Here is a 26,786-nt window from a genome sequence, read left to right as displayed (position 1 = left end):
ATTACAAATAAAACATTTAAGGGTAGATGACTAAATAAAGGGTCAGTCAAGTCTTTCTATCCCTAGCTCCCTATGACACACACATTTTCTCACATTCATGCCAAACACAATTGATGCCCACAGACCCACAATCACATCCACAGGATACACTGCCATTGGCATAGAAGCACACCCGAATCACTCACCACAGCATAACCAGGCCAGTGTTGTGTGTGGTCTCAGTCTTCCCTTCTGTAAACGGGAGTAAGGGGGGAGAATATCTGCCCCTTCGCCTTGTCTCTGAGCCCAGGACACTGTGTAGGAGCTGAGGTGAGGGCTATTAAATGAGGGGGCCTGGCATGGGGGAGGCAGCCTGGGGAGGCGGTGTTATGACCCTAGGAGCTTGTACCTGGCAGAGGCGAGTGGTGCAGGAGGGCAGCAGGGGCCGACAGAACTTCTTCATGGAGCTGACAGCAGCTGGGAAGGCCGGGGCTGAGAAGATGGCGGCCACCAGGTTGATCCTAAGGATCCAGGACAGCATTTCCTCTTTGCTCCTGGGGACAGAATGGGAGGGGAAAGGGCGCCCGTTTCTCACAATAGGACTCCCTCTTCCCTACCCAGCACCCCATACCCAGCACTAGCCTGGCAGAGAGAGAGCACAAATACCTCCGTGCAGGTGGGCAAAGGAGTGAGGGAGGAGGGTGGGCTGGGGGCTGGGTGGGCCTGGTCACATCTGGATAGGGAGCTCCCTTCTGTCCCAGATCTGAGGCAAGACCTGGATTTTCATGTGAAAATAAAGCTGCCAGGTCCAGAGCTAATGGCCATGGAGCTACTGGGTCCTGGGGCCAGCTGGCCCCAGGATCATTAGAGGCAGCAGGTCATCCCCACTTCCATCCCGGGCACAGACACTCATCCTGAGAGCTCGCCTACTAGCCTCTCTCATATGAAACATGAAACCCCAATCGGAAGTCACAGAAGGATGGTGTGCAGGGGAATGGACGGAAGGCCTTACAGAGAAACTGTAGGGCGTCTTTCCCACCCTTCCCCCCACCCCGACTTAAAGCGAAGGATGGTTCATAGACCATCTACCCCGTGTGTAGGGAGTCGGCATGCATCAGAACCACCTGGAGGGCTTGTTTAAACCCAATTGCCGGCCCAGCCCCAGAGGTTCTGAGTCAGCAGGTCTAAGGTGGGGCCGGAGAAGCTGCATTTCTAACAAGTTTCCAGGAGACGCTGAGGAGACCATACTTGGAGAGCCACGGCTGCAGGGGACCCCGCTGTTGGTTTGTGCTGAGCGGATGCACACATGCAGGGGGAGCTGAGGGCACCTCCCCTAAAGCAGATGAGGAGAGGGGTGCGGTGCAGGCTCCATGCTGCAGGCTCTGAGTCCAGAGGGAGCAAGGGGCTCCCACTCCTACTCACGGTGCCTGGAACAGGAAGACCCTCCAGTCAGCTGTCTTCAGCTTGAGCACGTTGGACTTCTTGCTGTAGTCAGAGGCCCGGGTGGCCAGAGCATGGTGCACGCGAATGGCGTTCTTCAAGTCACCCTCAGACAGAGCTTTGTCAGGCCTGTACTCATCCTGGACAGATGGGGTAGAGGCGGGCAAGCCTCTGTCATGGCCAGGCTCAGGCTTACTGACCCACATTTCCTCCACCCTCGCCTGCCCTCCCTTTTGTTCTTCCTCCCTCTGTTGATATATCTCTCTTCATATTCAACTCCTGCTGCTGTGATACATGCCAACCCCAACAAGAATCACTACAGGCACTCCTCAGTTTATCCCCGAGGCCTGCACAGGCCTCACACTGCTACCCTCTGAGCCCCTGGGCACTTAAAAACACTCTCCCTGAACTCACCAAAGCTCTGGGTGAGGCCGAGTCGGGCCCCTTCTCAAGAAGGACCCAGCATCTACCTGCCTAAGCCCCAGGTCCTTCCCAGCACACTCTGGGCACCACAAGAAGGGGCTGGTCGGGGGAATGAGCTGACCCTAATTGGGTAAGGACACGGAGGCAGTCTCTCACCTTCTGCAGGTACAGGATGGTCCCTTTGAGCACCGCATAGAATTTCTTCCAGCCACGCCTCCCACGGGGCGCTGGAGACAGGGCACAGGTAGTGTGGCTGCAACCATCCACCCCAATAGCTTCCTCCTCTGCCTCCCCAGCACATCTACCTGCATGTGCATCCCCGGAAGACTGGCAAAGGGGGTGGATCCCATCTCGACTAGCATCCCTCCCCATGCCCCTTCCCCCGCCTGACACCCACTCCTCTTGCCATCCATGTCAGCGTGGGTCTTCCGGGTCAGCACACCATGCTTGTAGGTGGTAGCGCTGAGAGCCTGTGGGACATCCAGGAAGGGGTTGCCACCATCCAGGATCCGTGTCACCTTCTTTGTGCCGGTCCCAAACTTGTCATCCACCAGCTCAGACAGTGATTTCCTCAGCTCATCCTCGTCACTGGGAAAGTGCTAGGCCTGAGCACCACCTCCAGGGAGGCCTCAGCCCCACCTCAGCATGCCCTCTACCCACCAACCACTCCTCTGAGAGCCAGTCAGGTGAAGAGCAGAAAAGCAAAGGTTCCAATTCTAGAGCTTTGACTCCTCCCTTCAAGTCTTCAATTCTGACCCCTGACCTCTGCTCTTTGATTTTTTTTTAACCTCCAATTTCCAATCCACCCTTGATCGCCAAGTTGGAGACCTTATTATCTCCTGATCTCCTTCCTGGTCTTCGTCTTCTCTCCAACCCTGAAAGCCCAGCTCCAGGGAGCAGTAACTCGTGGCCAGACTGAAGCTGCTGCCCAGGCCCCACAGATATGCTGGGAAGGGCAGCCAGTAGATGAGGATTCCCATTGAGCCTTGGTGGAAGAATGCCAGCTCTTCCCCGTGGGGTTGAAATCCCTAACAATCCCTGCCTGGGACCTCCACACAGATCCAAAGACTCGGACTGCCCTGGGGAACACAGCAGGGCAGAGCTACTCAGTCTCCCCAACTAGCAAGGTCACCACACCTCTTTCCAAATGGCTCACCTTCGGGACTCACTGCCTTCACAGGGCAAGTTAGGAGGCAGTCACCCATCCCCACTGCCAAGAACAGCTGCCACCTAAACATGGTCATATTCTTGGGATGATTGGGGGCCCCATGCCTCCTGCCTGCCTACCTACCTCCCAAAGGGGAAAGAGTTATTATTTGGGAATAGTGACAGTATCTCCAATACAGAAAGCCAGTGTGCAACTTAAGTCACCGTTCAATCTGTTCCATAGCAGCGTAAACACTGCACGCTTTTTATCAAGACAGAAAACAAACCCAAAGGGGAACTCAACATCAGGTTTGGCCAGCTGGACAGGGGTCAACAGGCCCTGGGGTGAAAAAATCAGCACCATGGAGAGTGGCAGGAGTGACATCCCTACACCCCACCTCCCCCAGCCACTCCCGTTCGCCCTCCCAGTGATTCCGTGTCCCCATACCTGTGCCCATGGACACTACTCACATGGCCCATTCCAGCTTTTCATTCTTGATGGAGTTGTAAAGGGCCTGGGAGAGGAGTAGAGAGAAAGAGATGAGCTCTAATGAAAAATCAAAGAAATCTCTATCTACCTCTAAAAATGTGGACGCAGTGAGGGAGCACTTTTAAGCCAGTGGGGCAAAGTGGGTGTTTGATTCATACTTGTTTTTTGGATGGGTGAGTGGATGAGGTGGATGATTGGTATATGACTGGGTGGACAGATTTGAGTATGAGAGGGTAGGTAGATGGGTTGGTAGGTAGGTGAATGGGTGAGGAAATGGGTGGATAGTGAGTGGATGACTGGATGTGGAGTGTGTGGGGGGAATGTTTAGAGGTATAGGGGATGTCTGTGTGGGTGATGGGTGAATGATTGAGTTGATGGGTGAGTGGATGGAAGGATGGATGCATGGGAGGTGAATTTGTGGGTGAATGAGTAGATGAGAAGTATATAGGTGGGTGGTGAGATTGAGATTATTTGATCTCACAAATAACAAGTGCTTCTTGATGGTGAAGAAAGTAACTATGATAAGAGAGTGGTGGAGACAATCTTCTATTTTGTTAACCTCCAAACTCACTATCCAACTGTCCCTCTGGCATCACCAGGTCCTTCAAACCCACTATCTAAAACTGAACTCATTTTCTACCTCAAAAAAAAACCAAACACCTGTTTTTCATCCTCTAAGGTCAAGAACTGACCAGAGCTCTACCCTGGGGTTCAGCCTCAAGAGAAAACTAAATTCCCTTAATTCCTGGTGATGTTGAAGGAATGAGTGGGCTTTTCTCTATGGTGAAATTGATGGCAGTGGTGGTGGTAAAGGTGGTGGTGATGGCCATGAGAGCTGTGACAACTGGTGGCAGTGTTGATGATTACCATGACACCTCTGCCTAACTCAAGACACATAACAGTCAAATGTTGAGCTGAATGATTTCTAACTCTGTCCCAAAGTCATGGTGGCCCTGACCTCGGCATTGAGAATCCAGAATATCATTTTAGTGGGGCAGAGGCCTCTCTTCTCTCCACCCACCCTGGTACAGCTCGGGGAAGGGGAGCCCTTAGCAGGTTATACCTTCAGCAGGTCTTTGGCAAAGTCTTGGCCATCATTCAGGTGGTCCAAGTTGGCAATGAATTGCTGGCAGGACATCTTCTTGCCAATGTTCTGTAATGGAGAAACAGTTCTGCCTGAGAGTAGGGGCAGAGGCTGGTGCCATCCCCACACCTGCCCTGCCCAACCAGAAGGGATGAGGCAGCATCAAGGTCAGGGCTTCCCTCTGTCTCCAAGAGTTTACAAAACTCTTTTTTTTACATTCAAGATCTATTTGGTCCTCAAGCATCATGAGAGGTTGGGGTTCTCCTCAAACCCAGTTGAAGGAGTCAGACTGAATGCAGTATTGTAATAGTTGACATTTGCCAGGTGCCTACTATGTTCTAGGTATTGAAGTTGACATGCATTATATTGTTTCCTTTTCACAAGGAGAAGGAATAGTGGTTGTTATCATTATCCCCATTTGAAGGTAAGGAAACTGAAGTGCAGGAAGGTGATATGCCCATGATCACACAGCAAGGAAGTGGAAAGGCTGAGTGTGTCTGACACCAAAGCCCATGCTCTCACCCGCTACTCCATGGTTAACTCTCCCAAGGTCTTGAACCCAGGCCTCTTGGCTCCTGAGCAGAAGCTCTGTGTATTCCGTCACAACTGTCTCACCCTCTCACCTGTACAGAGGGGCGGCAAGACCTCTAAGAGGTAGGTGAAGTGAGGGAGAGTTTGGTCTTATGAGAATCAAAAATCAATCCCAACCAACACATATGGGTACCCCGTGCTGAGCTTGGCTGGGACCAAGGGAACCCAAGCAGATGGTTTTACTCCAGAAGGTACAAACAGACAAAAAGCTGGGAATAAGCATACCCCAAAGTTATGTCTTCATTTTTTTTACCAACTAAGTAGCAAAAGGGCTCCAGCACTCCAAACCCAACACCTGATACTTTCAGACTCTCCTTGCAATATCTACATTTGAGGAAACACTGGATAACACTTCATCTTTGCGAACACGAAGACCCTTGAACACCAGATACTTATTGGTATAGGATTTTGTGGATTTAGCTTTGCTATAGGCAAAGTCTCCCAAGATTACCTACCAATGGAATAGGTATTCCCCCAAAAGGGATTTCATAATCAAATAAGTTTATTTACATGTTTCAGAGTCTTTAACATGCTTAAATGTGTTGAATGTCTCCAAGGTAATGATTCCATGGACAATTTCCCAAATTTATTGACTTTGGCGCCATTTTAACAAAGAGAATCTATTAACATCATGTGTGACACTTATATACCACAGAAAATAATTCAGAAAGCAATGAGATAAGGCTTTATGACTAGCTGACAAGCAAGAATTTTCTCTACCTTTTCCAAAGGCTTAAGGAGAAAAGATCCTATGTGTGCCTTGATATAGTGTGTTTCATATGTTTATGTGTATACTTTATGTATACATGTTTGTATGTATGCATGTGCATATGTAGCCATTTATGTGTGCATTCATAATAAAGGAGTATGAAGGCAATATTGATAACATTTTCTGAGTGCCACACACACGAACATTCCCCAGCCATCAGTCAGGGGTACAAAATCAAAAAATAACCAGGCAAACTTTCCAATCCTCATAACAACAGACCATCTTGTTGCAGATAAAACCTCTCAGAAAAACAGAATTGCTGGTCAAAATATTAACAAAACATCTGGGTGAAGACATTGGGGGAAATATAAAGGTAGTGAGGACTTCAAGGGTAAAGACCTGCCGAGAAGGGAACTATGGAGAGGTAAGCCCAACCAGGAGCAGCTTTCCTCCTGGAAGCATCTGCTAATTCACAAGCAGTGGCCAAAAGGCTGAGCAACTGAGTGGTCTAATGGGGGACTAAAGAACAAAAATTGGAGTTCAGAACCCACCAAGGACAAGAAGCCATGGGAAACACCTCAGTCATACTTCAAAAATATTGAAATTAAGAAAGGAAATACTAAAGGGAGCTCTTCAGACTGAAGGAAAATTATCCCAGATGAAAGCATGGAGAAGCAGAAAGAAATGAAGAACAATAAAATGGGTCGCCAAATCTAAGTGAATATTGATTATGGAAAACAATAACAAAAAGTTTCTGGGGAACAAAATATAGAGAAATATGTAATAGTTAAAAGCATAATACCAGGCAACAATAAAAATAAAAAAGACAAGAAAGCATAATACCAGTAGTGTATAAGTTGAGAGGACAATAAATAGAGTTAAAATGCTTTAAGGTTATTTTATTGCCCAGGAATCTGTAAGAGTGCTTTAATACGTCAAGAATGCATATTGCGGGAGAAACCAAGATGGCGGCATAGGTAAACACCTGAAATTGCTGCCTCGCACAACCACTTCAAAACTACAACTAAACGACAAAACAGACATCATCCAGAACCACAGGAAGCCTGGCTAAGTGGAAATTCTACAACTAGAAAGAAAGAGAAAAGCACTCAGAGGAGGTGCGGAAGTGAAGTGCAGAGGTACGGAGGCTCGCATGCGGAAAGGGCTAGCAATTGAGTATGCGGTTGTCTTTTTCAATCGGGAGGGAGACAAAAGCTCCCAACTGCTCTGAACTCCAGTTCCGGGCAAGACTCTGGGGATTCAGACTCATACGGGGAGAAACTGGACTGTCTGGCATCAGGTGGAACTCGAGGGTGGCTTTCTCTCAGAGGTGCTTGCAGCGATTACCACAGGACACTGAGACCCAGGCCTCTTAGGGCAGGGCTGAGGATCAGCCATAGCTGTTTGCTCCGCCCTAAGACCCCGCCCCACCCAAGCTGTACGCAGAGGCCTTTGCATATGAATGGCCTGGCCCTTTGCATTCTAAAATTACCTAACAAACTGCAGCTGGGTCAGAGAGACCCAGAACATCCAAAAGAAGGCCCAAGGCCCCACAGCAGCCTGCATTGCTTCACAGCTGGGCCTCATCTGGGCACCTCCAAAACCCAAACAAAGAAGAGGAATCTGCAGATCTCTCCGTAGCTCCTGCTGGGTGGCCTCAGGCAGAGGCTAAATTGGCACCTCCTTGGAGATCCAAGAGCCAGTGTACCCAGTGGTCATAGTGGGACCATCCAGATTACAACTCCTCAGATCCATAAGGGACACACTCAGGGGGCAGACTCAGTGAGCACCTACGTCTCACTGAAGCAAGTCTTGTCCCATAAGGGTGTCTCCAGCACAGAAGTTCTCCCATCATAGACACAGCTGATTCTCACAGCCAGTTGGCCTGGAGATCAATTCCTCCCAGTGATACCAACAACAATCAAGGCTTAACTACAACAAGATTGTGCACACAGCCCACAAAGGGGTGCACCAAGGGTGTCCACTTCAGGTAACTGGGGAGGCTGAGCCACTGGGCCCTATAGGACACCTAGCACACAAAGCCACTCTATCAACACAGGGAAGCAGCCAAAATGTGGAGACAAAGAAACAGGTCACAAATGACAGAAATGGAGGAAAGCAAACTACTGGATATAGAGTTCAAAACTATGGTTATAAGGTTTTTCAAGAATTTTCTAGAAACCGCCGATAAATTTAGTGAGACCCTCAAGGATATGAAAAAAGACCAACTAGAAATTAAGCATACACTGACTGAAATAAAGAATAATATACAGAGATCCAACAGCAGACTAGAGGATCACAAGAATCAAGTCAAGGATTTGAAATACAAAGAAGCAAAAAACACCCAACCGGAAAAGAAAAAAGAAAAAAAGAATCCAAAAATATGAAGATAGTGTAAGGAGCCTCTGGGACAACTTTAAGCATACCAACATCAGAATTATGGGGGTGCCAGAAGAATAGAGAGAGCAAGATATTGAAAACCCATTTGAAGAAATAATGACAGAAAACTTCCCCCATCTGGTGAAAGAAATAGACTTACAAGTCCAGGAAGTGCAGAGAACCCCAAACAAAAGGAATCCCAAGAGGACCACATCAAGACACATCATAATTAAAATGCCAAGAGCAAAAGACAAAGAGAGAATCTTAAAAGCAGCAAGAGAAAAACAGTTAGTTACCTACAAGGGAGTACCCATACGATTGTAAGCTGATTTCTCAACAGAAACTATGTAGGCCAGAAGGGAGTAGCAAGAAATATTCAAAGAGATGAATAGCAAGAACCTACAACCAAGATTACTCTACCCAGCAAAGCTATCATTCAGAATTGAAGGGCAGATAAAGAGCTTCACAGATAAGAAAAAGTTAAAGGAGTTCATCACCACCAAACCAGTATTATATGAAATGCTGAAAGGTATTCTTTAAGAAGAGGAATAAGAAAAAGGTAAAGATAAAAATTATGAACAACAAATACATATCTATCAACAAGTGAATCTAAAAATCAAGTGAATTAAAAATCTGATGAACAGAATAAACTGGTGAATATAATAGAATCAGGGGCATAGAAAGGGAGTGGACTGACAATTCTCGGGGGGGAAAGAGGTGGGGGGGGGTGCGGGAAGAGACTGGACAAAAATTGTACACCTACGGATGAGGATAGTGGTGGTGGGGGGGGTAAGGGCAGAGGGTGGGGTGGGAACCAGGTGGAGGGGAGCTATGGGGGGGAAAAAAGAGGAACAACTGTAATAATCTGAACAATAAAGATTTATTTTTTTTAAAAAAATGCATATTGCACCAGGCCGTTGTGGTTCAGTTGATTGAGCATGATCCCAAGCACTGAAAGGTCACCGGTTCAATTCCAGGTCAGGGCATATTTCCAAGTTGTGGGTTCAATCCCCAGTCAGGATGCTTATGGGAGGCAACTGTTGATGTTTCTTTCTCTCTCTCTCTCTCTCTCTCTCTCTCTCTCTCTCTCTCTTTCTCCCTCTCTCTTCTTCTCTTTCTAAAATCAACAAAAACATACATTTTTTAAATGCATATTGTGTCCTGGACAGTGTGCTAAGTGGTTAGAGCATCAGCCTACACACTGGATGGTCACTGGTTCAATTCCAGTCCAGGGCACATACCTCGGTTGCAGATTCACTCCCTGCCCCTGTTAGAGCGCATTCAGGAGGCAACCAGTCGATGTGTCTCTCTCACATCGATGTTTCTCTCTCTCCACTCCCTTCTACTCTCTCTCCCCTCCCTTCTACTCTCTCTGAAAAGCAATGGAAAAAATATCCTCAGGTGAGGATTTTAAAAAGAAGAAGAATGCATATTGCAAACCACAAAAAGAATTCTAAAAGAATGCACAACTAACAAGCTAACAATTCAAAAAATACTTAAATAATCCAAAAGCAGATAAGTGAGAAGAAAAAAGAAACAGAGAACAGGTGTCAAAGAAAAAAATAGTAACCTGGTATGTTTAAATATATTAATTATTAAATATATTAATAATTCATTACATGGTCAAATTAAGAAGCAAATATTATCAGACTTGATTTTTTTAAGTATATGATACAAGAGATACATCTTAAATGTAAGGGAACAGAAATCTTGCAAGCAAAGGATGGAAAAATATATAAATGCCAACACTAACAAAAGAACTTCAGTATAACCATATTGACAAACATAATATCTGACAAAATAGACTTAAGGACAAGAAACATTACTAGAGATAAAGAGCGGGAATTCATAATGATAAAAGGGTCAATCTACCAGAAGATATAGCATCCTAAATTTGTATACAGCTAATAATAGTCTCAAAAAATAAAAGAGAAAAATTGATAGAACCAAAGGAGAAAGATATATTCATAATCTTGGTTGGACATTTTTTTATCCTCACCCGAGGACATGCTTATTGATTTTTAGAGAGAGAGAAAGAGAGAGAGGAAAAAAACACACCAATATGAGAGAGAAACATTGATTGGTCACCTCTCTGCACATGCCCTTACTGAGATCAAACCAGCCACCTTTAGGTGTATGGGACCATGCTCCAACCAACTGAGTCACACAGGCCAGTCAGTTGGAATTATTAACACTGCTTTCTTGGTAACAGGAAGAAGAAGAATACTAAACAATTAATTAGTTAACAACAATTAAGTAATGCCAATAAATTAGATAACCTAGATGAAATGGACAAATTCCTACAAACACACAAACTACCAAAACTGGCTCAAGAAGAAGTAGGAACTCTGAATAGGCCTATAACACGTAAAGGAATTAAATCAACAATCAAAAACCTCACAATTAAGAAGAGCCCAGGACCAGATGGCTTCACTAGTAAATTTTATCAAATATTTTTTAAAAATTAACACCAATACTTCTCAAACTCTTCCAAAAAATTGAAGAGAACACTTCCTAACTCTTCCATAAGGCCTGATACTAAAACTTGACAAAGACATCATAAGAAAACCTATGACATTTTCATGACCTTCGATTTGGCAATGGTTACTTACACATGACACTAAAAGCAAGCAACAGGAGAAAAAATAGATAAATTGGACTTCATAAAACCTTAAAACTTTTGTGCATGAAAAGACATTATCAAGAGAGTAAAAAAGACAACCCACAGAATGGGGGGGGAAATTGCAAACCATATATTTTATGTTATGTGTATTTTACCACAATAAAAAAAAAAGTCACTAAAGAGATACAACATTTTTACAACACAATTAAAAGACTTGACCTTATCTACACATATAGGACATTTCAACCAACACCTACAGAATACATTTTCTTTTCAAGTCCACATGAAACAGCTACTAAAACTGATCTCTCTCTGGACAGAAAAGCAAGACAACAAATTACAAAGAAGTGAAATCACACCAGGTAAATTATCTGATTTAAAAAATAATTACAACAACCAAGCAAAAAGACATGTACCCAGAAAATAAAAAAAAAAGACAAGTACCCAGATCATCCCAAAGCCAAGGGTGGGGGGGATGAGTTGAGATCTCCAAGTTCCCAACTCCTCTCTCCCCACCTCACCCCATTTGGGATCAACAGGACCTCCCAGCCTGCCCTTGACCCTCAGACCTCCCACAGCCTCTGTCTCCCCGCAGAAGCGTATGGCCAGCCTGGTCCCAGACCCCTCCCAAGGCCTGGATGTTTAAGGAGCGCAGTGAGGCGAGGAAGAGAGGGGGGAGGCACAAAGCAGAGGACACTGTTTCCATGAGGTCCTTTGGAGAGCTTACAGTAACTCCAACAACCAGGCCCTGGGCTAAAGGCTTGGCCAATGCTGTCTCCTTAAGCCTCATGGGACTTGACAATGGGGGAACTGAGGTTTAGTGAGTAAGTAACTTGCCCCAGGCCACACAGCTATTGTGTGGAGAAGCCGATGACCCTTGCTCCTGATCGTTGAGCAATACTGCCTCTAGAGAGAAAGATGGCATCCTCAAAGTCTCTTGGCTGCTAAATATGAACAATCTTGCCCCACCCACCTCTGATCTATGAAGGTGTTGATGTTTCTCTTCAGCTACGGGCATTAATGTGGGGCCATGGGCAGCTAAGCCCACCAAGCTCAGAAGTATTATCTACCCAGGGGGTTCATTGAAGAGTGGCTACTGCCCTCCTTAGCAGCTCTTAGCCATGGAGAGGGGCATGCAGGACTTGGCACAGCAGTGACTGGGTCCTGAGGTTGCTCTCAGCCGTGCCAAGGGTAGGTAGGGTATGTTTAACGTTCCTTTTAAGGTGTGCTAGTAAGACCTGCTCTCCATACACAGAGCGAGCTGGTGTTGGGGAAACATTAGCAGGTTAATAGGTGTTAGCTCTGGTGACATTCCCATGGAATACACATATCTTCCATCCTTCCACACATGGCCATGGGCCCGGGTGGACATAACCAAAATTGTCACACGACCACTCTTCTTACGAAGGTCACGAGGCTCTCACCTCCCCAGACCAGGTGCCCCCAGGTGCCCTTGCCCACTCAATTTGTCATTAGACTGTGGCCTTTGAATTCTTGACCCTGAAGGAATCTTCAGGCTGGGCCTTTGGGTTCTCCATCAGGTAAATGTTAATAGTGATAATGAAAACTATTGTTATTCTTACATAATATTATTCATAATTAAATCCTTACTAGGTGCCAGACCTTGACATTTGGTGTTGTGTATATTACCTCTCAGCCCTCCCAGGATGATGTGTGGGAAATCATTTCTCCCACCTACAGATGCAGAACCTGAGATCAGAGCGGGCCGGTGTTCTGTCCAGGGTCACAGAGCTACCCCGTGGAGGCAAGAGTAGGATCTGAAGTCGGGTCCGTCCCAGTTCTTTCTTCCACCCTATGTGCCTGGAATTCTGGGTTCACTCTGGAACCAGGCATGCTGGCCTGTTGTCCCCATGAGTCACTAAAATATCCCCAACCCAACAGGGGGCTCTGATCTGGGTGAGCAATGAGGGGGGCAGTGATTGGTGGGGCCAGACACAGTGATGGGGGGCATGGAGGGGAACATGGAGATGAGGGTCTAGGCTCACAGGGCATGCACACCAGCAGCTACACTTACCACCTGAGGGAGGGCAAGAGAGCCCAAAGGGGTGTCCCCGGAGCAGATAAGGAAAAAGGAGTCATGGAGTCAGAGCAGCACTGAGAAAGCCCAGGGCCCGGACCAGACAGCCTCACAGCCCACCCAGGCACCCACCTGTCACCCCACTGTTTGGCTGGTGGGGGGCAGGGTGACGAGAATGCCTCTGGAGGGAAACTGCCATTTGACAGGTAGGGGCGACCTGGGGTGTGGCGCTTCAATGGGGCCACATTCGGACTTGTGGGATGACGGGTAGGAAGAGCACGTGACCTTTTAGCAACGTCTGGCCTGGGCGCAGCTAGGGTCGCACATCTTATTTAGCACATCCCAAGTTCCTGTGTGCCTCAGCTCTTCTCACTGCCCTGCCGAGGCACGTGTCAGCTGGATAAACTAGGGCAGGACCATGTCTAGAGGCCACACTGCCCAGCTCTCAGGTCTGCTGAAGAAGCATGGCTCCTAAGCAGTAGGTCTCAGGAAGGGGGCTGGAGAAAGGGCTGGCCCCTAACAACCCTCCCCAACTCACATGTCCATGCAGGTCCGTGTTGAGCAGCATCAGGGCACAGGTGAGCGTGTGGATCCCATCTAAATCAGAGATGGCGGCACCCTCAGTGTGAGGGCCCACTCATTCCCACCCCCAGCCACCCCCTTGTCTCCTGACAGAGCCAGACTGAAGGTCTCAGAGATTGGAAGAGGCCAGCCACTTGCTAAACCCAGTGCCTGTGTGATGCCCCCTGCCCTACCCCCATTGAGGCACTGGAGTCACTTGCCTGCCCAAGGTCAGGGCCAACCCCTCCCTCAGAGGAGACTTGACCACCCTGGGCCTGCTCTGGCTCAAACTCCTACCTCCTGTGGCCAAACTCACCTTGAACCTCAGACCCAGGAATGGCTCTGGTTCCCGGGCCGTGTCCCTGCCATAGCCTGTATCTCTTCCAATAACTGGCCTAGTCCCCCAGTTTCTGGAACTCAGGTGCATCCTTAGGGCAGGTCTGGCCCCTAAGAGGGCCCCAGCCCAGACCCCCACATCAGGACTCCCACCACACTGAGAATTGGCATTGCAACAGGGGACCGGGGAGAACAAAGACCCAAAGGACTGAATCTCTAGGATGGAGGGTTTCAGGCCTGGGGAATGGCAATGGGCAAGACATCAGGAGGTCTCTTGCCCAGCAGCAGGCTGTGCCCATTTCATGTGCTGTAGCTTATTCACTCAATGTTGATTGAGCGGGACAGAAGTGGCAGGTAGATCAGGGCAGGAGGAAGCCAGGGCCTGGCAGGGAGGGGCAGGGTGGGCCAGGCAGAGGGGGGCAGGTGGCCATACCTTCCGAGGTGCTGTCATCGGGGTTGCACTGGCAGTACCGGCGAGAGAAGTGAGTGAGGACCCGCTCTCGCTCCTGCGTCTCCCCCATCAGCGGGAAGGCCTTCAGGAAGGTTCTGAGGGGGGCACAAATCAAGGATGCTGAGGGCCTCCCAGAGCCCCTGAGTCAGTCTGGATCCTCACTCAGGGTAGGAACCCCCACCACACACACACACACACACACACACACACACACACACACACACACACCTGCCCTAAGGGGCCAATGCTCTAGGGCCCCAGCATCCAAGCCCAGGGAGGCCCTGGCCCCCAGGACAGCTTCTGGAGTTTCAGCCCCCATCGCTCTCCAGGGCCTTTGGAAGTGGGCAGGGGACAGATTGCGATGAGCAGGGGAACATCTCAGTGCTGGCATCAGCTCTTCTTTGGGGTAAATGCCCATTCCTTGCTCCCTCCTCTACGCTGGACCCAGACTGACCACACCTGCCCCTCAGACTGCTCTGCCTCAGGCACACCCACTCCTCACTCTGTGCTACCAGCTGAGCCCAGAGCACAACCCCATCCTCCCACACTCTTCTCCCACCCCAAGTCTGAGCTCTTACCAAGTTGTTCTTCACCCCTAATCTCAACCCTGCCTCCTCCTCCTCTGTCCTCATCATGGGCCAGGACATCTCCAGACGGGGGCACCCCTGCAACGCCCCAACACATCCTCCCTGCAGACACCAGTGGTCTTTCTAAACACACATGCAGTCAAGACTCACCCCTGCTTAAAACTGGTCACTGGCTCCCCAGAGCCCTCAGAATAATGCCCTGGCCCTCCTGACTACACAAGCCCCCTCCTGTCTCTGCAACCTTGCACCCACCTGCTGCCACATGTACTCAGACCCTGGACAGGACAGGCACTTTCACTGCTCAGGGCCTCTGAGCAGGCTGGGCCCTGCCCAGAAGGCCTTCTCTCTGCTGGGCAGCTCCCCACCCCTTCCAGGGCCCAACACAAAGGGCAGCAGCTCTCAGGGGCCCTGGCAGCTGATCCCCACACCAGAGGGTCTGGAAGATGGGGCCAGGCGCCTCGCCCAGGGGAAGCTGCAAGCTGAGGTAGTTTGGGTCTCTGTCTGTCCTGGCTCACAAAGCTCATTTGTTCCTAATTTGGCAATGGTTCGTTTGGTTTTTGTGGCGCCCACTGTGCTTTATCCTCTCACACTGCTCCTAAGGCACTCTGGGACCTATGAGCCCAGCTCGGCCAGTCCTGACCCCCTGAGGCTTCCCAAGGCATCAGAAACGGCTGACCACTGCTCCATCCCAACCAATCAACTGCTGTGCAAAACCCTCTAGTTTTCCTCCTCTCCCTGTCTCTCCCGCTCTCTGTTCTCTTCCCCTCGGCTGGCCCCCAGCTCTGTGTTTCCCCTCCCTCTTCTCACACCCCATCAGCACTTTCTAAAACCCATCCCCCATCCCAGCCTTAACCTGTCCCCAGCCCAGTTCCTACTCCCCAGCTCAAACACCCCTTCCCTGGGGGCTTCCCCAAGCCCCAGCTCAGCACAGCTGCCACCAAACTCAGGCCTTGTCTTCTACCACCTGGTGGAGTGTGAGAAGCCCGACGCCTCTGGGTCAAAAGCTGCCAGCATGCTGCTATCAGCATCGCCTCTCAAATCCTGCTTCATACCCAGCACCTGCTGTGGCTCCGCAGTGTCTGTGCAGTACAGCCTCAATCCATTGGGCTGACATGCAAGGTCCTGCCGCCCAGCGTCCAGCCTCTGATCGTGAGCTGATCCGCTGTATCCCCCTCATTCCACTGCAAACTTCAGCCTCAGCTCAGGCCAGGGTTGCTTGCAGCAGACCAACTCGTCCACTGAGAAGGACGGGGAAAGCCAGGCAGAACACATCTCTCTTACGCTCTCAGAACACTGCCCTGGGTTCTGACAAAGACCGAAAGGGCCCAGATTCTGGAGAGGAGAGTAGGCTGTCCACAGCTGCTTGCTCCCTGGGCACTGGTGGTTATGGGCACAGGCAGGAGGCAGAACTGGTGGTGGCTTCACGGAGCTGAAGACACGAACCCAGAGACTCGAGGGGCTGTACACACATGGCCAGCTTTCCTTTGAGAGATTTGCCAAATTTTGACACGTGTGGGGCAGGATGTACATGAAAAGCTAAGCAGAAAGCCTCTGAGAAGAAAAGAGGGATTTGGATTGATAGTCTTACCACGTCGAGGAGACAATTTTGGATTCATGATCCACCCAAAGGAGAGGCGCCCATGAACACACCAGGCTCCCAGTGGCAAGCCCGACGGGACCTGCCCCCTGGGGTGCGGTGAGCCCTAAACCTCTCCTCAGCTCCGCCTTGGCTGGATTCAGACCGGGCCCCTGCCTCCCTCCAACTGCCTAGCAAAGGACAGGGCAGCCCCTCTCTGAAGGTGCATAGCATGATCTAGAGCAGCTATAATTCTATCCAAAATGTACAGCATCTCATTAAAATGGTTCTACACATACAGAGAGACCCTTATGATGTGGTCAAAAGGGGGGGAAATAGACAATAGAAACAGAAATAGATGATAATGGCAGTGGGCTGGGCAGACAAGGGCTTTGACATAACCATGGCTAATATGTCAAGAAAAGGGGGGGAGGGGAAGTGAGAAAACAAGTGAAAAGATGGGGAATTACCCAGAGAATTATAATCTGTAAGAAATATTTTTTAATAAAGTGAAAATTCTAGACCTGAGAAGTATAATAATAGAAAGTGAAAACTCAACAAATGGGTTTAATGCCCTGTTAGACACTGAAAAAGGGTAAATGATTTGTAAGCAGGGCAATAGAAAATAGCCCAACTGAGCAGGAAAAAAAAAAAAAGAATGAAAAATGCATTTTTTTAAAAAGTGTAAGAGACATGTGGGACATGACGGGAAAGTCTACTATGCAAGGACCACCCGGCCCGTAACTCGGAGACTGCTGTCTCTCCCCGAGGGCTCTGGCCTGGTGTCACCCTGCTGGCTGGGCCACCAGGCCTGCTGGACACTGGGCTGCATCCTCCCTCTCTGGGCTCCCCTGAGGGCTACTCCCTGGGCCCAAGCCCCAATGGGGCCTGAGATCAAATCTCCCTCAACAAGTGCGGAAAAGTGGGAAGGGAGTGGGGCTGTTGCCTTCTTTCCTCTCCTCGACCTTCACAGCCTCAGCACCCACACATCGCGGGCACTCACTGAGTCGCTGGAAGGCTGCTGCTCTGATGGCCCCTTCCCCAGCCTCCCCAAAGGGGTCACGTTTATGACAGAGCTGGCATGAGAATCCAGATGTGCAGCCTGTAACACCTGTGGGCACTGCCCTGTCCCAGCCCCACTGACCTGAGCGCTCTGTCCAGAGTCAGGCCTGAGAAGTCGAAGAAGCTGAGGTACTCCCCGGCCACCAGCCTGCTGAACTCGTTGCTGCCAGGAGAGCATGGGGTGTCCATGAGAAGCAGAGCACAGCAAATAATGGGGGGTACATGGGAAATACCCTGACCCACCCACTCAGACCTGCCCACCCCAAGGCTGTCTCCCCTGCTGGCCAGTTGGGCTCTGACAGTTCACCTGGGCTGGGGGTCAGGAAGGCTTCCTGGGGGAGATGATGTCTTGGGCAACACCTACAGGAAGGAAGAGCCAGCCAGGATGCAGGGTGTCCCTATAGACTGCACAACATGTCCAAGAAGCCACCAGCAGGGCCATGTGGCCAGAGCCATAAAGCAGGAACAGGGGCAGCAAGATCTGAGACAGGGAACAGGGCCCAAGGGCCAAGGGAAGGATCCAGACTTGATTCTGAGGGCTGACGTGGGGAGGGGAATGAGTGAAATGGTCAGATCTCTATTTTGAACACGCTACCTGCTGAGTGGAGACCCACTGTGGGGCTGCAGTAGCTACCCAGGAGGGAGAAGGAAGAGGGGGGAAGGAGAGAGATTTTGGAGGCAGAATCCACAGGATATGGGGATGAATCAGGTGTGGGCATGACAGGGGAGGTGGCCCCTGGGGGAGATATCCAGCGCTCAGAACAGCAGGTGGGGAAGGATGTATCCACGTGAGAGACTTCAGCCCATAACAGGTAAATGGCTCTGTTTCTTCAACAAACCAATGGCATTAAAAACAGGAGGGGAGCCCTGACCGGTTTGGCTCAGTGGATGGAGCGTTGGCCTGCGGACTCAAGGGTCCCAGGTTCGATTCCGGTCAGGGGCATGTGCCTTGGTTGCGGGCACATCCCCAGTGGGGGGTGTGCAGGAGGCGGCTGATTGATGTTTCTCTCTCATCGATGTTTCTAGCTCTCTCCCCCTCTCCCTTCCTCTCTGTAAAAAATTAATAAAACATATTTAAAAAAAAAAAAACAGGAGGGGACTGTCCGATTGTGGTTGACTAATGCAGACTTAAGAGACGTATTGGCCAAATGTAATGTGTAGACCTTGTCTGTGTCCTGAGTTGAACAAACATTTTTGAGACAATCAGAGAAAATGAAACATAGACTGAATGTTAGAGATAATTAAGAAATTTTTGTTAATTTTCTTAGAATTTATAATGGAATTATGATTGTGTAAAAAAAAAATCCTTATCAACTAGAGACACATACCAAAGTATTTATGGAAAGAATGATAGAGTGCCCAAAATAAGCTTTAAAAAATTCCAGCAAATGGTGGGGCTGTTGCGGGGGCGGGGGGGGGGGGCGGTTTAGAGGAAACAAAAATTTAAAAATGTTGATAACTTTGAAGCTGAATAAATAGTACATAGAGGTTTAAAGTATTTTCTCTGCTTTTCTGTATGTTTAAAACTTTCATAATAAAAAGTTTAATTAGAGAAGGCGTAGCCAGTGTGTCAACACAGTTGAAGGTGAGGTCTGGCAGTGGCCACTGGATTCAAGACATGGGCTGCTACTGACCCTGGCAGGAAGGGCTTCTGAAGAGAGAGGGTGAGGAAGGAGCCAGCCCTCAGGCTGAATGTGGAAAGGAGGAGCAGTTGAGTGTAGACCTGTGATCAGGAGGTTACGGTTCAATTCCGGTCAGGGCATATGCCTGGGTTGCAGGCTCAATCCCCAGTGTGGGGCATACAGGAGGCAGCCAATCAATGATTCTCTCTCATCACTGATGTTTCCATCTCTCTCTCCCTCTCCCTTCCTCTCTGAAATCAATAAAATATATATATTTTTTTTAAAGAGAGAGAGAAATAAAGGGGGAGCAGACAGAGGCCACCATGGGCACAAAGTCCCAAGAGTTTTAGCTACAAAGAGGCAGGGGGTACCCCATTCGATTTGGCTCAGTGGATAGAGCATCAGCCTGAGGACTGAAGGGTCCCAGGTTCAATTCTGGCCAAGGGCATATGCCCAGGTTGTGGGCTCAATCCCCAGTGGGGGGCGTGAAGGAGGCAGCCAATCAATAATTCTCTCACACCATCGATGTTTCTATCTCTCTCTGAAATTAATAAAAATATTTTTTAAATAATAAAAGTTTTAAAAAGAGGCAGGGGAAGGAAGATCAATTGAGGAAGGATTTTTCTTTTTAGTTGGAAAAGACTTGAGCACAAAAGGCTTATGGAAAAACTCTTATAAAGGGAGGGGCTGAAAAGACAAGGGAGGATGAGGATCAACCAGAATGAAGGCTTCTGAAGGGTGTCGTTAGGTTGGCAGGGTCACGGCCCAGCAGGAGTGGGGCTCGTACTTGTGATTTCTGAGCTGGGGCTGGGAGGACAAGGGCAGGAGCCATGTGGAGGCTGTGGAAGGTGGAAGAAGCTGGGTGGAGGGAGAAGAGAAGGATCCAGGAGCAGAACCAACCTTAGCGCCTCCCTGTGGCCTAAGCCCCAGTTAGTTCACACTTGGGGGTCTAGGGTCGGAACTGTCCCCGTTAGCCTTGGGAGCTAGGCCTGCTCCTGCACCTTCGGAGCCTTACTGAGGTGCTGGGAGGCCCTCCGAGGAGGAAGAAAGGCAGGAGGACGTGCTGATGGTCAGACATGCTCAGGATGTGCAGGCAATGTCCTCAGCCTCAGTCCGCGCCTGTCCCCCGACCCCTTTAGGACTCTCATGTGCCTAGTTCCTTTTCCCCAGTCCACAGGCCAGGGCGCGTCTCAGTGGCTTCGGCCCGTTGAGCCAGTTCCAATAGACAGTGAGTGGGGCTTCATGAGGACCAGAAACCCTCCCCCAGCTACTGGGCAGCCCAGGCCCAGAGCCTCCTCTCCCTGCCCCCTTAGGCGGGCCACTAGCCCTCACCCAGCTGTTCTGTCCTCACTACCATCCATGGTGGCCCCATAACCACAGGACACATCCCACTCCCCCAGCCCCGAGGGGCTGCTCCGCCTCCATCTCCCCTCCCTGGGCGTGTGGGCCGTCACCCAGGCAGCCCAGAAAGGAAACAGATGTAGGGCAAGTCCAGAAATGAGGACAGTGGCAGGAGGAGGGTTGTGGGACTGTTGGAGCCACCCAAGCACCAGGCACCCCTAATAGAAGCCACCTACACCCCTTTCAGGCTGGGGGAGACACCGGGTGTGCCTGGGGTGGGAGGGGGGGGAGACAAAACTCACTTCTTGCCCAGCTGCCGGGCGACGTCACAGCGCTGGAAGCCCTCGAGGTGGTAGAGGCGGCGAGCCAGCCGGCGGGCAGCCTCGCTGACCCCCTGGCACCCGTTGGCCAGCGCATCTGTGCTGCCAGGCTCCAGCCCCTCCGAGCTGCTCAGCTCTGAGTCGGAGTCGGACAGGCCATCCTTGAGGCTGGGGTCACTGCAGAGGGGAGGTGGGGTGAAGAGGAGGGGCTCAGAGGCCCTGCGTCAGAGGCCCTGGGGAGGCCTAGAAGGTCTCCCCAGGCCTGAACAGCCACACAGGGGCCAGAATAGGGCAAGCTCCCCTGCACCAGGAGGGATCAGGTCAGACTCCTGGGAGAGCCCTCTCCGGTGATATCGTTAGAAGCTCCACAAACCCACGGCATAGCTCCCTGGCCCCACCGGGGCAGACAGACCTGGAAGGGCAGCATGGACCCACAGGACTGGGGTGGGAAGTCTGGGTGCAGATGAAGGGCATGATGACCTTGGTGAGGGCTGTTCACTCTGGGCACTGAGTTGCCCTCACTTGCTTTACCTCCTCTGGGTCTGTTTCCCCATCTGCTCCCAGTCTGGACCCTGCCTCACCTGGTCGAGTTCAGCAGCTTGTCCGTGTCCTCCTCCTCGTCCTCCTCCTCCTCCCCACCTGGGCCCTGGAGTCCATCTTCATGGAAGCCATTGGGCACGGCCGTGAGAGACAGGCAGCTCAGGACGTTCTCTGAGCGGCTGCTGGAGATGGAACGCCGCAGGGGGCTGCCCAGCTCCCCATCGCCGCCAGCTGCTCCCATGTCCCCTTCGGGCCCCATGTCCCCAATGCCCAAAGAACTCCCTGGCTCAGGGCTGTCACGGGCCCGCTGCTGGATGAGGGGTGTAAGGGGAGCCTCAAAGCTGACACAGCTGTCGCTCTCGTCCGTGAGGCTCAGCACGTCTAGGGAGTCGAGGCTGCTGTACTGGGTGCCCCGTAGCAGTTCCGACTCAACAATCTTCTCAAACGTGGCACTGAAGCCGTCCCGTACATCTGGCTCTCCAGGGCCACCCAGCCTGCGGGATGCAAGGACCAGTCAGCATCCTGCCAGGGTGCCCCATTGCAGGTGCTGGGACTACACCCATCTGTGCCTGGGAGCTCCCTGCAGGTGGGGAGTGGGCATGGATTGTGTCCTGTTTATTTTCTCAGCTAATACTGCCAGATGCTGGCTGGTTACTGGGGTAGAGCAGGCATGGCCCCACCCCCCAGTGCCCAACCCATGCCAGGCCCATAACAGGCATCGGTAAATGACTGAGTCCTCTTCCTTCAGCCTGGCCCACAGGGCTGCTCCCCTATCACAGCGGGAGTCACCGTGGTTCATAATGTTGCTGTCCTGCTAGCCTCGGAGGTTCTCAACTTGGCTGACCGCATTCCAGCTTTGCCTTAATGCCACCTCCTCAGAGAGGCTGAGGGAGGCGGGTCCACACCACCGACCTCACCAGCCCCCCTCCCATTATTCTCCGTCCTCAGGATAGCTCTTCATGCCCTCCCAGCCTCTATCAGGATGTAGTATTCTGGTTGTTCCCCTGTTTACCATCTGTGCCCCGGCCCCACCCAACACCAGGCCAGAAGCACCAAGCACACAGTAGGCACTCAGCAAACCTTACTGCATGACACACTGGGTGAGTGAGCAGAGGCTTGTAGCCCCTGGCCCGCCCCCCTGCCTGAGCCCTCGCAGGGCCCTGTGCTGCCCCAGAGGAAGCCTTTGTGCTGGCTGCTCCCTCTGCCCGGACTGTTCCTCCCTCAGGCCAAAGCCTCGGTCCTCCTTTTCTCAACCAGGTCTGCCCTGACCACCCCATTTATAACTGGGACCTGCCCCAAACATCCTAGCCCCCTTCATTTTTTCCCCAGAGCACTTACTTCCTTCTAACATACTTTAATACAATAAAGTGATGCTGTAACTCCAATAAGTAAGACTGGAGTAAGATTCCAGATGGCTCTTAAGTCAGGGGTAACTGACAGGGATTAACCCACAAAGCCCACTCTCTTAGGTCAGTTGCAACTCCAGATCCCCAACTCCAGAAAGTGGAGGGATGGACCAGATGACCTTCCATATCAAGACATTTTGGAACTCTAATGTCCAGCCTGGGATGGAGGGAGTAGGACCCTCCAGCCCCACATAGAAATAGCCCATGAGAGCTTGGGGACTGATGATGGGCCTGATGGCCTTGGAAATCTCACGGCTCTATTTTCCCCAAATAACCAGAAGCTGAGCAAAGTTGAGACATGACATTCCCATTTCATGGATGAGAAAAACAAGAACCAGATAGGCTAAGTGGCTAGGCCCAGGCCAATAGCATGGAGCAGCCAAATGTGGTGAGCCCGTTCTGAGACACCAACTTACCCTGGTTGAGGGTCCTCAGTGTCTGGACAAAAGCTCCGGGAGGCATCTTCTCCTGCTAGCCCACCCGCCCTCCAGGGCCTGGACCCCGTAGAATCATCGAGAATGTTAGAGTCTGGCCCCAGGACTAGACCATTGGTGAGGGAGAGGCCAAGGCTGAGGCCGGGGAGGGCCATGTCCAGGCCCTTTGTGGGCTCCTCAGTGTCCACCAGGGTGCTCCTTATCTCACGTCCTGGGCTGTCGTGGCTACTATTCAGGTCCTCGCTGGCCGCCATTCCATTCTGGACTGGGGGCTCCTCCTCAGACTCCAGGCCGGGGTCCCGGGTGGCACCATCTTCCCCAGGCAGTACAGATGGGAGCTTATCCTCATCCATGGCAGGCTCTGCTCTACCCTGAGCGGGCTGCTCCTGGGACTCCGTTAGATCTGCCGGCAGGTGGAGACGAAGGGGTGGGTCAGACAAGGCAGGTGTTGGGGGTCTAAAGCCCAGCGGAACCAGCACCAGGCAGCCTGCTTGGGGACAGAAGGATGGCCGAGATGACCTTCTCAGGATCTCCTGACTAGTGTCTGGGTCCAGGCTGTGGTGTCTTCAATGCCCTGTTCAAACCAGCCCCCTTCTCCTCTCCCCCGACCCCCTACCATTCTGTGTGCCCCAGTCCTTCCTTCCTTGTTGTGCCCTCAGAATTCACCAAAGCCCCTTGAGGAAGACAGGTTGAGAGGGTCCAGGACACCTCCTCCAAGCCCCCTTCCTCTCCTGCTAGTGAGTGTTAGAGACAAAACCCCAGGCTGAGAGCAACCAGCCTCCTTGCCTCTTTGCATGTTCTCTCACCCTGGCTCTGGGAGCCAGACAACAGTGAATCTGTGGTGAGTGGAAGGAGCTGGGATGGGGCTGCCTTTACAGGGGGAGTTAGGAGAGGAGGCAAGGAAGTCGACAGAAGTGCAGCTTTATCACTACAGAAGCCACCTCAGAAGCCAAAGTGAGCCATCCAGGCCCAGCGTGAGGCGCTGTCCAGGGTGCTGGGCAGGTGCAGGGCCACCCCAGAGCCTCCCTGAGAGCGTAGCTGCCTTTGCTGCCCAGTGCCCAAAGCTCTGGCTGTGGGAAGAATGAGGGGGCCTGGGATTGCCCTCCACACCTGGGCCTTCAGAGTTCACCAGCCATGAGGAGGAACTCGTGAGGGGGCTGCAAGGGGAAAGCCCTGCTCTGCCCAACTCACTGTGACCTCTCGTGGGTCCAGGCCTGGACTCCTCACTGCCCTACCCAGGCCAGGCCCACTCCCTTCTGCCCTGCTCTGGGCCTGTTTCTCCTCTATAAAATGAGGAGACCCGTCTTACCTGCCATTTCCACTGCCCCCTTCAAAAATGGGTCAGAACCAGCCCACATTTCCCATAGGCTTCCTGCCCAGATGTGATGGGCTGTGTTCTGACTCTCCCCTCATCCCTCTCTGGCCCAGCCCCACTCAGTCTAGGCTACTTTTTCCACCAGCCCTTCCCCCTCCCCCCCCCCCCATGATCTCTGCCACCAGGGACACAGCACAACCTCTCCAAACAACTTCCTGCCTCTCTTCTTCAGGCTCAGCTTCCCCCAGCACGCCCTGCTCCTCTGGAGAAGGGGCTCGAGGGCTCAGGAGAGGCTGGGGGAGGAGGGGCTGGCCAGGCTCCTGGGCTGCAGCAGAGCAACCAGCAGGTACAGCCACAGAGATCTAAGTGAGACCCACACTGCCTGAACTTGTCGGGTCATAAGTGTCACCTAAGGGACTTGAATGACATAGTATGAGGCCCTCCCCCCAGACCTCCTGAACCAGAATCTACAGGGAACTGATATAGTGGGAGGAACTTCCCACTCAGAGAACATGAGCCTGGAGAGGGAAGTGAGCCTACTTCTCTGGGGGCTTCTGGGCCCTTAAGGGATCTCTGACACCACAGGACCGCTGACGGCTCATTTCGCCCTGGCCGGTGTGGCTAAGTTGGTGGGGCGTCCGGGACACAGAAAGGTTTCCGGTTCAAGTCCTGGTCAGGGCACATGCCCAGGTTGCAGGCTCGACCCTCAGTAGCGGGTGTGCAGGAGGCAGGCAATCAGTGTTTCACTCTCACATCCAGGTTTCTCTCTCTGTCTCTCTCTCTCTCTTTCTCCCTTCCTCTCTTTCTTCAACATAAATAAATAAATAAATAAATAAATAAATAAATAAATATTTTTAAGATTCATTTAACCTTGGTTGTCAAACATGAAGTGAAAGAGAAGGGGGCATGACAGGGGTTTGGGGCCCCAGCCCACCCTGCTGAGTGTTAGCCCCCTAGAGTTTTGAAGCTTGTGTGAGAATAGATTTTACTTTTTAAAAAAACTATCAGATTTTTTTTAAGTCTGAAGCACCAGGCTCTAGGATACCTGCACCCTGGGGGACCCCAAAGGGCTTGGCCCTGAGTGAGGGATTCTTTCTGGTTTGCCCTAAATCCTGCTGCTTCAGTTGCTATTTCACTCTGTTCCCATGGGTTGTGTGCTCAGAAGAGGGAGAGAACAGGTCATCTCCTCAGCTAGAGTCCTGGGGTGGGGGAGCACTGAGAAAGGAAAGAGGAGGGTGAGTGGGGCCCTCTGGCCTGCTGCCGGAGTACTAGTCCTCTGGCCTGCTTTCTAGCCCAGGGGCCTGGATGAGCATTGGATCTGGGGCACAGGGCTTCACCCCAGCCCATCGGGGTGCCTCAAACTCCCACACCCACACCAGGAGGCTGCGTCTGGCAGGGTGGGGTGCCTTCGCTTTGGTCAGGGCTCGCCCTGAGCTCCCAGGAAAGCCTGAGATCTGAAAGCAAGGACCTCTTGGGAGGCCCCCCAACTTCCAGCAGCTGCCTCAGGCTGGTTCTAATCTTACCTGCCCTGCCATGTCCTCCTGCAGCTGGGAGCAGGATGGAGGTTCTGCCAACACCGGGCACTGGGCCGATCCTCGGCTTCTGGGGGTGAGCAGACAAGGGGCAGCATTGAGCTCCATTCTGGGCGGGGGCCCAGAGTCCCTGCCTGGGCTGAGGGCCAACTGAGCCCAGAAATAACTGAGCCAGGACCTCCCTCTCTTAATGAACCCGAGGAAGGGGTACATAAAGGGGAGCTTCAGGGCAGAGGTGTGAAACAATGCCCCAAGTCCTCACACTGAACAACCATGTGCCCTGGGACTCGTTGTTCCTTCTGGGGGACCCATCCGCAGAATGGGGGCATCACCTCTGCTCTCCTTCCCCAGGGCCAGAGGGAGAACTTAAGGTCATGAGTGCTGGGAAAGCTGAGATCCAAGGGAGAACAAACACACCACAGAGGTCAAGGAGAAAGGCCGCTGTGGCCCACTCTTTCCACCACACAGTGAGTGGCTGCTTCTAGAACTCAAGAGTAGCCTCCCCACCCCCAAAAAAAGAGTAGTCTCCCTCTGCACCTGGCTGGGCTGGAGGTACAGGATGAACCCCCAGTTTCCCAGGCCCCCTGTCAGACTCTCCCAAAGGATCAAGGGCTCAAGTCTTCAATCAGAAGTCCACCTAAAGCAGTGACCCTGCCCACCTCCAGCCCTGCTGGAAGAGGGGGAGAGGTGGGCACAGCTATGCCATAGGTCACATCCCAAGGAGATTGCCTGCAAATGACAGGCTGCCAGTAGCTAGATCCCCCATATCTTCTCAGCCTGAATCAAGCCCTGCTCTAAGCA

The 26,786-nt window shown here is 51.5% G+C and overlaps 1 protein-coding gene across 1 annotated transcript in view; it reads right to left on the bottom strand.

The window, feature by feature from the left end:
- The window catches only part of PSD2 (pleckstrin and Sec7 domain containing 2), a gene marked incomplete at its 3' end in the record, with an annotated part of 30,759 nt that extends 4,721 nt beyond the window's left edge, over positions 1-26,038 (bottom strand). The window contains exons 1-13 of the mRNA XM_079770213.1: positions 25,977-26,038; positions 23,121-23,541; positions 21,340-21,792; positions 20,741-20,935; positions 17,558-17,638; positions 14,233-14,345; positions 13,441-13,499; positions 4,542-4,631; positions 3,460-3,503; positions 2,240-2,430; positions 1,999-2,069; positions 1,402-1,559; positions 389-533 (exon numbers count right to left, since the gene is read on the bottom strand). Coding sequence (XP_079626339.1) covers positions 389-533; positions 1,402-1,559; positions 1,999-2,069; positions 2,240-2,430; positions 3,460-3,503; positions 4,542-4,631; positions 13,441-13,499; positions 14,233-14,345; positions 17,558-17,638; positions 20,741-20,935; positions 21,340-21,792; positions 23,121-23,491 — 1,971 coding nt within the window. The 5' untranslated portion in view covers positions 23,492-23,541; positions 25,977-26,038. The remainder of the gene's footprint in view (positions 1-388; positions 534-1,401; positions 1,560-1,998; positions 2,070-2,239; positions 2,431-3,459; positions 3,504-4,541; positions 4,632-13,440; positions 13,500-14,232; positions 14,346-17,557; positions 17,639-20,740; positions 20,936-21,339; positions 21,793-23,120; positions 23,542-25,976) is intronic.
- Positions 26,039-26,786: the final 748 nt, after the last annotated feature.

The sequence above is a fragment of the Cnephaeus nilssonii genome (assembly GCF_951640355.1).
Source record: "Cnephaeus nilssonii genome assembly, chromosome: 5".
Lineage (NCBI taxonomy): Eukaryota > Metazoa > Chordata > Mammalia > Chiroptera > Vespertilionidae > Cnephaeus > Cnephaeus nilssonii.
This window is presented reverse-complemented; position numbering and strand designations above follow the sequence as displayed.